At 44.1% G+C, this 12,495-nt stretch overlaps 1 protein-coding gene across 7 annotated transcripts in view; it reads right to left on the minus strand.

Moving 5' to 3' along the window:
* Positions 1–418: 418 nt before the first annotated feature.
* The window catches only part of ZC3H13 (zinc finger CCCH-type containing 13), a 49,897-nt gene continuing 37,820 nt past the window's right edge, over positions 419–12,495 (minus strand). For all 7 annotated transcript variants that reach the window (XM_077926489.1, XM_077926490.1, XM_077926488.1 and 4 more), the window contains 9 exons: positions 11,700–11,882; positions 9,988–10,465; positions 9,525–9,628; positions 7,591–8,598; positions 5,971–6,465; positions 4,648–4,797; positions 2,903–3,103; positions 1,807–1,970; positions 419–1,042 (listed from right to left, as the gene is read on the minus strand). In XM_077926489.1, coding sequence (XP_077782615.1) covers positions 875–1,042; positions 1,807–1,970; positions 2,903–3,103; positions 4,648–4,797; positions 5,971–6,465; positions 7,591–8,598; positions 9,525–9,628; positions 9,988–10,465; positions 11,700–11,882 — 2,951 coding nt within the window. In that variant the 3' untranslated portion in view covers positions 419–874. The remainder of the gene's footprint in view (positions 1,043–1,806; positions 1,971–2,902; positions 3,104–4,647; positions 4,798–5,970; positions 6,466–7,590; positions 8,599–9,524; positions 9,629–9,987; positions 10,466–11,699; positions 11,883–12,495) is intronic.

A 12,495-nucleotide genomic window follows, 5' to 3' on the forward strand; every position in this document is an offset into this window, starting at 1 on the left:
TACATCTGTACTGCACCCTTGATCCCATATAATCATTCTGAATGTTTCCATTCACTTCAGTAGAACAGGGTTCCCCCTTTTAGACTGTTTTGCGGAGATGTATTTCTCTATTTTTAGTATATAACTAATTTCATTATATGGGAATTGTTATTCTCAGGTAAATCTACATTGTACTTCGAGTATTCTGAAGCAAGGGGTTATTTCTTACTCAACCCTTGTTCCTTGGAACAGGTGTGTCTCTTACTAGCCAAGCAAACAATTTACCTTTGGTTGGGGAAGTGTTTGCACTTAGGAAGACAGAAGCAACGGTTATAAAAGCAACGCATTCATCTGTAAAAAGAGCTACCACATTATTAGCTTCTGTGTTGCTGAAGCTAAATTATGCTAGCCAAAAATGAAGGTAACAGTACAATGTTCACACATTGAGAAAACAAGACTTTATGTGGTTGTATTTTTGACATGAATGCTAAACGAGGCACAGCTTTGCACTAAATGTAAAAAACCTCATTGATAAGAAAATTTTGCAGAAGAAACTTTATACACAAGCCTTTTTAAAAAATCTCATGTTTTTTCTTAAAAATTTAATAGCAGGTGACAAAACAAGTCTCCAAAAATGGACATCTTCACACACTTAAATACAAGTGAGTTCTTAAATAAGATCTGTTGTTAGATGTACTAAAAACATGCAGTGAACCAAACAGAAAGGTCTTCGAACTGTTGTACAAACAACCTTCTTTGTTATCCCATCTCGTAATGCACACTGTACGTATGGAAAGTGTTTTCCTCTTCTAGCACAAACATACATCTTCACAGGAATAAAGATGGAAACATCAACTATTATCAAACAGTGAAAAGGCCAGAGACACTGACCAGCTCAGGACATGCAGATTTCTGGGATATACGGTTGTGGAAGCTTAGTGTCCTCTGTCTTTTCTTGTCCAGAAACTTGGCGAACAGTCTTGCGTTTAAACAACCGTAGACTCAACCGCAGTAACTCGTTGTCTACTACTGGAGGATTTGTGTAGGTTTGTTTGGTTGTGCCCTGTTTGAATGGAGAACAATTGCCAAGTTAGTCACAGCTGCATGGTGGGTTCAGACACTGTCACTCTATGAACTTAAAGATGCTACACAACTAGTGCTAATGAACAGTGCCTGGTTTATCGGAAGAACATTTAGCAGTATGTCTGGAAAATGATAATTTCCACAGGTATCTAGAATTATTTCAGGGGAGAAGAGCATCTTAAAACAGCCACTAAAGTGAGAAGTCATCAGGTCTTAAAAGCCTCTAGTGTTCAGTCATTAATTACCGTATTTTTCGCTCTATAAGACGCACCAGACCACAAGATGCACCTAGTTTTTGGAGGAGGAAAACAAGAAAAAAAATATTCTGAATCCCAGAAGCCAGAACAGCAAGAGGGATCGCTGCGCAGTGAAAGCAGTGATCCCTCTTGCTGTTCTGGCTTCTGGGATAGCTGCGCAGCCTGCATTCACTCCATAAGACGTACACACATTTCCCCTTACTTTTTAGGAGGGAAAAAGTGAGTCTTATAGAGCAAAAAATACGGTAAATTTCTACCACTTTTTAAAAGGAAAAAAAATGGTATCTGGACAAGTACCAAACCCATTTGCAGAAGAAACCTAACTTAGGTGGCTTACGAAACAAGGGAAGGGTACGTCAGGTTGGTTTAGATGCATATAAAGATGATTCCATAGAAACAAGTCTCAAAGTTAAAAGATCAAGTCGCTTTGCAATTACTGAGTGTTTAAAATGTGTTTGTGATGCGGTGGCCTGTTAGGTGCACTTGCCTTTTCATTTTTGACTAGCTGCTTGCGGATTGCGGAGTCTCTCCTAAAGCACAGGGCCTTGCAACAGGGACCAAGATTACACAGCAGGCCAGATCGCTCTTCCTTTCGCAGCAGGGCAGCCATGTTCAGGGCCCCAAATTCATGCTCAAATAAGTTCTCGGCATCTACAGAAAAGCAACATAAAGAATATAATATTAAGAAAACGTTGGTAAAATGATGGATAAGACACCAATATACAGCTGTACTATGTCAAGAGAAGAGTGTGTGTAACTAAAGTGAATGATGGAGCACCAAATTTGATTACTAGGGTCATCAGGAGACTACGGTAACTTATGTTTGGCCCACACCCCAAGAGTTTCTCTGATCCTTTATTTCCCCCTCAGCTAAGTGAACGGTGGCTTTTCACTCCTAGACAGAAAATTAAAGTGTTGCACTTGGGGATACTTTATAGTGAGAGTAAATATTACCTTCCATATCACTTTCAAGGATCTTGGATGGTTTGTGTGCAACATTTCAATATTTCAACGGAGCAGCAACACATACACAAATCCCCTTACGCACGTCATACTTATTGGGCATGTTGCTACTTGAATGGACACTTCAAACGGCTGATTTGATACAGCCTATACAAAACTAAGGACGCGGATTTGATACAGCCCATACAAAACTAAGGATGCGGGTGGCGCTGTGGGTTAAACCACAGAGCCTAGGACTTGCCGATCAGAAGGTCGGTGGTTCGAATCCCCGCGACGGGGTGAGCTCCCGTTGCTCGGTCCCTGCTCCTGCCAACCTAGCAGTTTGAAAGCACGTCAAAGTGCAAGTAGATAAATAGGTACCGCTCTGGCGGGAAGGTAAACAGCGTTTCCGTGCGCTGCTCTGGTTCGCCAGAAGCAGCTTAGTCATGCTGGCCATGTGACCTGGAAGCTGTACACCGGCTCCTTCGGCCAATAAAGCGAGATGAGCGGTGCAACCCCAGAGTCGGTCACGACTGGACCTAACGGTCAGGGGTCCCTTTACCTTTACCTATACAAAACTAACAAAATCCTTGGATGTTTTTCTAGCTTCAATTGGACAGATCCGGCAAGCCAATTATTACCTTTAGGTTTCTCTATTGTTCTCTGGCATGTTTCTTTAATTTTGGTGAAGAGTGAAGGGCCAGCGAGTTGTTTGGAAATGCCGACTCTCAACATAACAGCGCCGGGAGTAAATTTCAGAAGAGCAGCTCCAGGCTCTCGCGGCTCTTTGGGCTGCTTTGGCATTAGACTAGACCAGTCTACATCTATTACATCCACAGGATCTGAAAACACACACAAAAAAGAAGTTATTCCTCTGCTCAACAGTACATATAAGGCAGTGCTGAAAAAAATTATGGTCTCTCACTTATTACCATACAATGGATACCACAGTCATTTAAATGGCTAGAAATCTGGAATTCACAGCACATCTATTTCTGAATAAACTACCGTATTTTTCGCTCCATAAGATGCACTTTTTTCCTCCTAAAAAGGAAGGGGGAATGTCTGTGTGTCTTATGTAGCAAATGTGTGGTCAATCGCTGGCTCCCTTTCCAGCCCCGCCCCCTTGCCCAGGCCTCCATTGCTGAATGGTCTGCAGGCAGAGGCTGTTTTTTCCCCCCAGCGACATGTGACTGGCTGATTAGATTATCTGTCTGGAAACTGTAGAAACAGCTCCCTTTCCTTTCCTAAAGAAGCTACAGAACTGTGAGCTGATCCCCCCAAAAACGGGGCTTTTCCACTTTCCTCCTCTAAAAACTAGGTGCGTCTTATGGAGCGGAAAATACGGTAAGTGACAGTTGCCAGCTACTCTATAGCAAAGGGGGATGGAGGAGGAGGAGAAGAAGAGAGGAATCTCTTGAGTTTCTTCCTTGATGAGAAACATTGAGAGAGACTTTTCTTCATTCTGGCTCAGGCAAGACTTAATAATTGGACAGAAGTTAAACAGTAAAGATTGGGTTTTTTAAAAAATATCATAGCACATTTTTATCTCTTTCCAAGTCACTTGGCTATTAAGCCTATTTCTTATTATTTTATTGGTTGCATTTATAGCCCATCTTTTCTCCAAGGAGCTCAAGGTGGCATACAGAGTTTTACCCCTCATCATCTCTACAGCAACCCTGTGATGCAGATTAGGAGGAGAGGCAGTGACTGGCTCAAGTGGGATGTGGCTGGGTTCAGACATCACAACCAGTGATGGTTTATTAGACTGGGAACAAGTCCTGCATCCATATTTATTCATTACATTTATACACCAGCTTTACCTTCCAAGGATCTCAAGGTGGTGTATATGGTTCTCCTCCACGTTTGATCCTAGCAACAACCCTGTGAGGTAGGAGATGGTGACTGGACCAAAGTCACCCAGTGAGCTTCATGGCTGAGTGGGGATTCAAACCTTGCTCTTAAAGGTCCTAGTCCAATACTCTAACCACTACGCCACAACGGCTCCTTTCCTTTCCCCTCCCATCATGTTCCCAGCTTTGGTGCTGAAGTCATGACTTCTTAAAACTATGGTTTCCCATGATCTGGACCAGGAAGCTGTACTTTACACACTGTTTACAAACCAGAAACTGATATGTTATTCTGTTATTTTGATGGGATACAAAACTTAAGAGAAGAGGAAAATTTCTCTTCCCTTTCCCATGACTAACAGAAGTGGAATTAAGCAAAATCACAAAATGAAGGCCATTCATTTAATGTGTACAAATTAGGCAGGCTGCAGAGTACAGATTATCTTTACAGGGAAGCTGTGTAGACATAAAACAAAAGGGTTGAATTTATTTCAATTCACACAGACCTGACATAAAAAATGATTGCTAAAACTCACCTGGCATCTTCTCCTCGTCCTGTTGATCCTCCCTCTTTTCAGCATCACCAGCCAAAATTTCATCCAGTTCGTCATCACTAATTGGCTCATATTCTCCGGCACCGGATCCCATTGACTGCATATCATCTACTTTGACTTCATCATCTCCACCTACAGAACAGTGCCAAAAGATATCTATTTGAACTTTCAAGCTCACCAATACCAACATCAATGAAATGCAGACCTTCTGTGGCTTGGATCCTAATGTCAGAGTCCAGTTCAATTTATAGAAGAGTGATCCCACTAAAGCTGCCTATCCCCCCCCCCCCCCCCCCGCAAATGCTACAGAGTCTTGGGCCCCTCTTTGAAATGGCATAGGATGTGGGTGGCTGAAGCACAAAGGGCTAAAAACAGAGATCACCCCTCTGTGTGAGCAGATAGCAGTTTTTGGATCCAAACCAAATGTGAGCTGCATATTATATTTGGGAAGACTTTTTAAAACCCAGTTGGTTAAGAGTTTTAACAAGAAACTTTCCATACTAAATACACACTATTGTTGTCATTTTAAGCGCCAACTGAACATGCTGCAGGAGATGAGATTAGGATCTCCTACTGTTCTTGTTAGGGACACAGGTGGCGCTGTGGGTTAAACAACAGAGCCTAGGACTTGCTGATCAGAAGGTTGGCGGTTCGAATCCCCGCGACAGGGTGAGCTCCTCTTGCTCGGTCCCTGCTCCTGCCAACCTAGCAGTTTGAAAGCACGTCAAAGTGCAAGCAGATAAATAGGTACCGCTCTGGCGGGAAGGTAAACGGCGTTTCCGTGCACTGCTCTGGTTTGCTAGAAGTGGCTTAGTCATGCTGGTCAGTAAAGCGAGATGAGCGCCACAACTCCAGAGTTGGTCATGACTGGACCTAATGGTCAGGGGTCCCTTTACCTTTACCTTACTGTTCTTGTTAGCAGGGAAACAGTGTTTGGGGAGAAATATGTTGCAACCTTTTCCTCCTGTCTCTTTCCCTTGGCATAAACTCCTCACTGCAATTGGCTCTAAGAGGCAGGGCACAGAGGATGCACAGAATGTCCATGTCCCTACCCAACCCTATTAGAGCAACTGTGTGTGAGAATGAATGAGAATGATTTGCATTGGAAGTCATGGAAGAAGAGTCAAACACACTCTTCTAGAGGCATCTACACTGTTCAGAGCTCTGGCTACACTGCTGAGATGGTGTTGTGAAGTGGACCCAAGATCAGAACCCTCAAACAAGAAGATGATGAAACACTCAATTCTCCATCAAGAAGATTCATTCAGGTATTTGGACAGCAAAAACAGACCAATAATACATCACCTTCTAAATGTTCCACTTTCTCAGCTTCAACCCCATCTTCGAATCCTTGCAAAGGTCCCAAGTCTTTATCTAGCCTTTCCTTCTCGAGGGAGGTAGAGTCCAAATAGATCACCTCAAATTCTGGATGCTCCTTGCCCGGTTTTGTTTCACTGTGCTTGGATAGCTCTGCTTGAGAGGAAATATTGGCACCTCGATCTCTCTCAGGATTCTCCAGGAGTAGCCTCTCCTTTTCACGATCTGTATCCCTTCGCTTTTCTCGCTGTCTCTCTCGTTCGCGAATTCTGTCCCGCTCTCTGTTCCTTAACCAGTCTTTGGCTGTATCTCGGTCCCAATCTCTCTGCCTCGCCTCTCGTCGTTCCCGTTCACGATCGTGCTCATGCCTGTCTCTCTCCTGCACCCTTTCCCTGCTGTCAAAGGACCCAGATCTGGAATGACCTTGGCGATCCGATTCAGGAGAACTTCGCCTGGAACTGTGGCTCCTTGAATCCTGTCGATCTGGATAAAAGTGTTAAGCAGGTGCATGATTATGTTGTACGTGGACTACACACCTAACAGAGCTTGGCTGAGAAGAAGCCATGTTCCGCCAGCTCTCTTCTTGCTCTTCCCCTTTGAAGCTGATATTCTGGTTTGTTAGAACATGGTTTCCCTTGATGTCCACACTAGGAAACTGTGGTTTAAGTGCTGCTTTACAAACTAGGGTATGATCCTATGTGCCCAGACTCCCACCCCTACCATTCTCTAGGTTTCTTTGGCAGACAGGAAAAACTCCCTCAGCAAATGAGTCAATCTGGGAAGGGTTCCTGGAAAGCAGAAGGTTTGGATGCTTCTGCTCTGAAGATGCACCTTTACACCTTCCCACATTTTGTCAAAATGAAATGTTTATCCCCAACCAGCAAGGGCAGAATATATTTGTGATAGGACCGCCTTAGAATACAGGCAAAGGTGACGCTACTAAGGATCTAAGCAGTTGGCATTGAACATCTAAAGATGTTCCATGGTTAGAAAAGGCATCATGGTTTGTTTATTGTTTTATATGCCATTTTAAACTGAAAGCCGCCATGGGGGCTACTTGAGTCCAAATTCACGCTATTAATGAAGACAATAACGAAGTCTACAAATCAATTTCAAAATTTAAAGATGGTGTAGCATCAGGAAAATAATAAACCAACAACCAACCTTCAATGAAGAAGAAGAGGAGTTTGGATTTGATATCCCGCTTTATCACTACCCAAAGGAGTCTCAAAGTGGCTAACATTCTCCTTTCCCTTCCTCCCCCACAGCAAACACTCTGTGAGGTGAGTGGGCCTGAGAGACTTCAGAGAGAAGTGTGACTGGCCCAAGGTCACCCAGAAGCTGCATGTGGAGGAGCAGAGACGCGAACCCGGTTCCCCAGATTACGAGTCTACCGTTCTTAACCACTACACCACACTGGCTCACAAGAGGAATTGTTTTATACAACACTTGGGTAAGTGGAAGCCAGCAACTTTCCTGATCCTCTCCCCATTGCAGCCTCTCCCTGGTGTTGGCTGATGCTTAGCAAAGGTCTGAGGTATTATGAGAATCTGAGGAAAAAGCAGGCAGAGGCAGCTTGCGCAAGCAGAGAAACACAAGTGGAACTACCTGAAGAGGTGCTGCGGCTGGGAACCCCTCGTTTTAGTTGATCAATTCTCGACTTCCGCTCTCCGGCAATTTCCAGACACCTCCTTTCTCTCTCTCTGTCGCTAGCGCTGCTATGTAGGATCTTCTTAAGGCCGGCCTGGTCATCTCCGCTACGATGCGCAGAATCATTGGAGGGTGAGCGAAGTCGACTGGAGGTACGGCTCCGATTGCTACAAAGACTGCTGCTTCTCTTCTCCTCAGTAGGTTTATGGTGAGGGGGCTCCTCAACCACGTGAGGGGGCTCCACAGCTTCAGTCCTTGCGCGATGGCTAGTTCTGTGGGGCTCCTCCGAACTCCTCTCCAGAATACTTTCCCCACGCTCTGGAACGTCCTCATCCGACCAGTCGCTAAACGTTGTGTCCTCTCTCTTGGGCGCGGCTTCTACAACCACAGATTTCTCAGGCACTGCTTCCACCAGCTCCTCTCTGGTGGTTACTGGTGGTGTCCTTGGGCCTTTTTTCTTTTTCTGGTGTGGGCCGCTGTCCTCATCAGAAGCCTCCGAATCTCCTTTCGATCTTTTGCGCTTCTTTTCAGTGCTCTTCTTTTTCTGCGCTTTCTTGGGAGAAAAGACCTGGGCTTTCTCTGGAGCTGGCTCGCTAACAAAGCGCTCCAGCGCGACGTCATCTTCTTTCTTCTTCTTTGTGGCCTTTTTCTGTATTTTAACTTTTTTCTTATCTTCATGCGCATGGTCAGCAGCCTCTCGTTCTTCAGAAGCCCGGTTGCTTATGATTTCTTGCACCCGGCTCCTTGAACTTTCGTTGGTCTCCCGCTGCTCTCGCTGCTTGTCCCCAGAAGAAGAACTCCGCTCCTTGAAATCACTTTCCTCATAGTGTCTGGAGCTGTCCTTTCTCTCCGGCTTTCGGTCGCTGTCTTTCCACCGGCTCTGCTTGTCTTCTGAAAGGTGTGTAGGACTAAGTGAGCGCGATTCCTGAGGTCGTACAACCTGACTCAGTAATCTGCGTTTTTCGTCTGTGAAAGATGAAAAATATGTCATGACACTTCTTTTCTGAACAGGCCCTTACATCTGATTGTCTCGCTTAGGTCACAACTAAGTGGTCTGCACATATCCAACATTAAGGGACAGAATTCCTTGTACGTCCGTTGCCAGTTACATTTTTAAATGCCCATTTTTTAAAAAAAAAACCCACAAACACATTTGACATGAAAGATGCTCATAAGAAAACTGCCATCAATACATATAAACTATTTCCTTATCCTATAAATACCACCTGAAAGTAAAGAAGGATACTCTAGAATATCTTTGGCCAGACTACACATCAGTGATGTACTTTTGGTGAAAATGTTTCTAACATTTTAAACTATAGCATTTTCTTTTTCAGAATCTAATTCGCAATGAATGGATAAGAATTGCAATTACAGCATGAGGAAAGTTGGCAGTTTCAAAATTATTAGCTCTGTTTACTAAATACAAGTAAAATAAACATGGTAAATTAGATTAAATTCTAATTTTTGGAGTTTTGTGCTCGCACAGCCAACAGTCAAGGAGAACTTGCAGACTGACATGTTAGTAGCCACTGTTAATTAACTCAGCCTTCATTGTTTTTTCAAGTTCCACTCATGTTTTTAGCTAATCTGCAAATGCTCTGGCATTTTCACATCTTTATGATCATGGTAAAATGCCTCTAAAATGGGCAGGGGAAGGTAAGTATCAGAAATAGGACGGACTTTGAAATGCAAAATGCAAGATAAGTGCTTCACTTAAGAAACCAAATCTCTGCAAAAATGATAGCCTTGCACACACAACTCAGAAATAAAACACATACAGACATACAAACACATATACAAACAAGTCATCCTTTGCTATCTCAGCTTGTGAAATGAAAGCAATTACTTCTAATCTGCATCTAGCATGGGGACTGCATGCTTTTACTTACTCTGGTCTTCTCCACTGTTATAGGCATCGCTGTCAGGTGAATGCTCACGGCGGCGCTTAGGTGATTTACGAGGGCTGGGGCTACTTTCATTTCTGTGACGTTTTCTATATCAGGCCAAAAAAACGCAATCAAATTTTATGCACTTCTAAGAAATCTCTCATCTTTCACCATAAAAACAAACAGAACTGTAACAAATTGTAGCGAGATGACCTATGGGGGTCCCTTCCAACTATACCATTCTATGAGTATGAAATCAAAATTTTACAAGGGATCAGTAAAGTGTGCGCTAGTCTTCTTTAAAAAATTTTTTTTTTACCATATGGCATATGAACCTTCAATGTATCCCCAATCAATTATCCTTTTGCAGGCCTAACCATAGAGGCATTTAGCCCTTTTGCCGTCTGGTGCTGCCAAACTGGCCATTCTAAATATCAGTTCATTTTCTTTTAAAAACCAAACTTACTTTGACTTCCTCTCTTCGCGACTATCTCGTGTGGCCCTTTCTTCCCGGATGTCTTCTCTCTTGTCTCTGCGTTCTTCTCTTCCTCTCTCCTTGTCCTCCCACTCTCTCTGGCGCTCCCTTTCCTTCTCTCTTTCACGCCCTCTCTCTCGTTCACGCTCTCGTTCCCTTTCCCTTTCCCGCTCCCGTTCTCGCTCCCTCTCTCTTTCCCTCTCCCGCTCTCTTTCTCTGTCGTGATCCCTGTCCCGTTCCCTGTCTTTATTATCCCTTTCTCTCTCGCGCTCTCGCTCACGGGCACGTTCACGCTCAGCTTCTCTCTCGCGCTCCCTTTCTCGCTCGCGTTCGCGCTCTCTCTCCCTCTCCCTCTGTCTTTCATCTCTTCGGTCTTCACCCCTATCTCCCCTTCGCTCTTCTAATCTTTCATCACGTTCGACGTCATCGTTCCTTCCCTGGTGTCGTACTGGCGAGCTTGGTCTCGGATCTGAAATGATAAAACAGGTTTCGTTTCCCTGCATAAACGGACAGACTTCAACATCCAGCTAAATATTTGTGTATTCCTGCAGAAGGGAAGCTACAGCCCATGTGTTTGGCAGGCCTCCCCACTGGACACATAAGGGAGCTTTGGCCAAGCCAAAAGTGCCCTACATCTGCCCTACACCTGACATGGGATTTGCAGGCACCACTGATCAGCCAAATGGTGGTGCTTCTAATACTTTGGGCTTCTAATATTGGCCCAAGTTACCAAACTAGTTAACAACTACTATGTTCGCTGAAGTAGCAGGACCACAGTCAGTCCATTTCCTTCTCCCACCCCCCCCCACCCCAAAATGTTTTATTAACAATTTTCAAGATAAAATACAGTAAAAATCAAACTAATCTACAGAATAAGAATATTAAAAAAGCAAGAGGAAAGAGGGGGGAAAATACCTGTAAGGCCCTTCAGCATATTTCTATCATGTATACCCTGTCATTTATCCACATTTATCCCTTCACGGCCTAGGACCCTCGTACCTACGGGACCACCTCTCCCGGTAAGCTCAACGGAGAGCCTCAAGGTCCATAAATAGCAACACCCTAGAGGTCCCGGGCCCTAAGGAAGTTAGATTAGCCTCAACCAGAGCCAGGGCCTTCTCAACACTGGCTCCGGCCTGGTGGAACGCTCTGCCTCATGAGACCAGGGCCCTGCAGGATCTGATTTCTTTCCGCAGGGCCTGTAAGACAGAGTTGTTCCGCCTGGCCTCTGGCTTGGAGCCAATTTGATTCCCTCCCTCCCCCTCTTTCCTATTCCTTTTTCCTTTCTCCTCCTGTGATGAGGCTGCATTTTAATATTTTAATGTTTCATTATTTTAATGTTGCATTTTAATCTTGTTTTTAAGTTGTATTCATTCAACTTGTTTTTATTATTGCTTGTTAGCCCGGCCTTGGCTGGGGAGGGCGGGGTATAAATAATAAATTATTATTATTATTATTATTATTATTATTATTATTATTATTATTATTATTATTCAGAGGTGATAGATTCTTCCACCTGGGAGCCTACTTCTTCTCCCAGTCTCTCACCCTGGGGAGACCCTTTCTACCTGTCTTTCTTTCATGCAGGGAGCCCATTTCCCTCTTTATTCAATTGTTAACAATCACTCTCCCCCCTGCATAACTGTCCTTAGAAAACTGTTCTGCTTCAGCTACTTGCTGATACAAGTATAAACAGCGCCTACCTCTCTCTCTGTTGTCGCGCTTGTCCCTTTCCCCATGCCTTCTTTCAAAGGAAGAATCCCTCGTGTGCTCACGGTTTTCGTAGCGATCCCTGTCGGGATAACTGCTCCGAGATTCCCAGCTGTCGTGGTAGCTGCTGCTGGTGTTGTGGCTGTCGACCTGAGATCCCCTTGCTCCTCGACTACCTAATGAAAACAGACATGTAGAAAAGCACAGGGAGATGGGCTGCTGCCGTGCTGAAAGGTTACAGGATCGCGAAAACCTTTTTTCATAATCTAAAAATGTATATAATTAGTTTTAACTTAAAAATACATGTATGGAGAGAGCCAGTGTTGTGCCGGCGGACTCAGCAGTTACTTCCCCTTCCTCTCCTTGCACTGTAGCCTCCTGTGACTCTCTAAATATGCTGAAGTGTCTTGTAACTCTCTGAAATGGATCTGGAGTCCAGGACAGGAGAGGAGGGAGGAGATTGCAGGACAATCCTATTTACATGAGCGGAAGTCTGCTGCACAAGTGGGACAACCCTGTTGAATTTCACTATCAGACTGTTATTTTCTCAGTAGGTTCACTGGTGAATTAAAATTGTATCCCCTAAACTTGATAGTTTACCTGCTGGGTAAGAAATCTGGGGCAATCTCGTGAAGCAGAGGTGGAACGGATCGGAGTGGCGATGTAGAAAAATACAGTCTAATATTAGATCTCTTAACACATAAAAGCAAATGCTTATTAAAAAGGCAACAATCAAGTGGATTTCTACCTTCCCATTACCCATCTGCTCCTTAGTATTTCATAACTCTT

The sequence above is a fragment of the Podarcis muralis genome, chromosome 3 (assembly GCF_964188315.1).
Source record: "Podarcis muralis chromosome 3, rPodMur119.hap1.1, whole genome shotgun sequence".
NCBI classification, from domain to species: Eukaryota; Metazoa; Chordata; class Lepidosauria; order Squamata; family Lacertidae; genus Podarcis; species Podarcis muralis.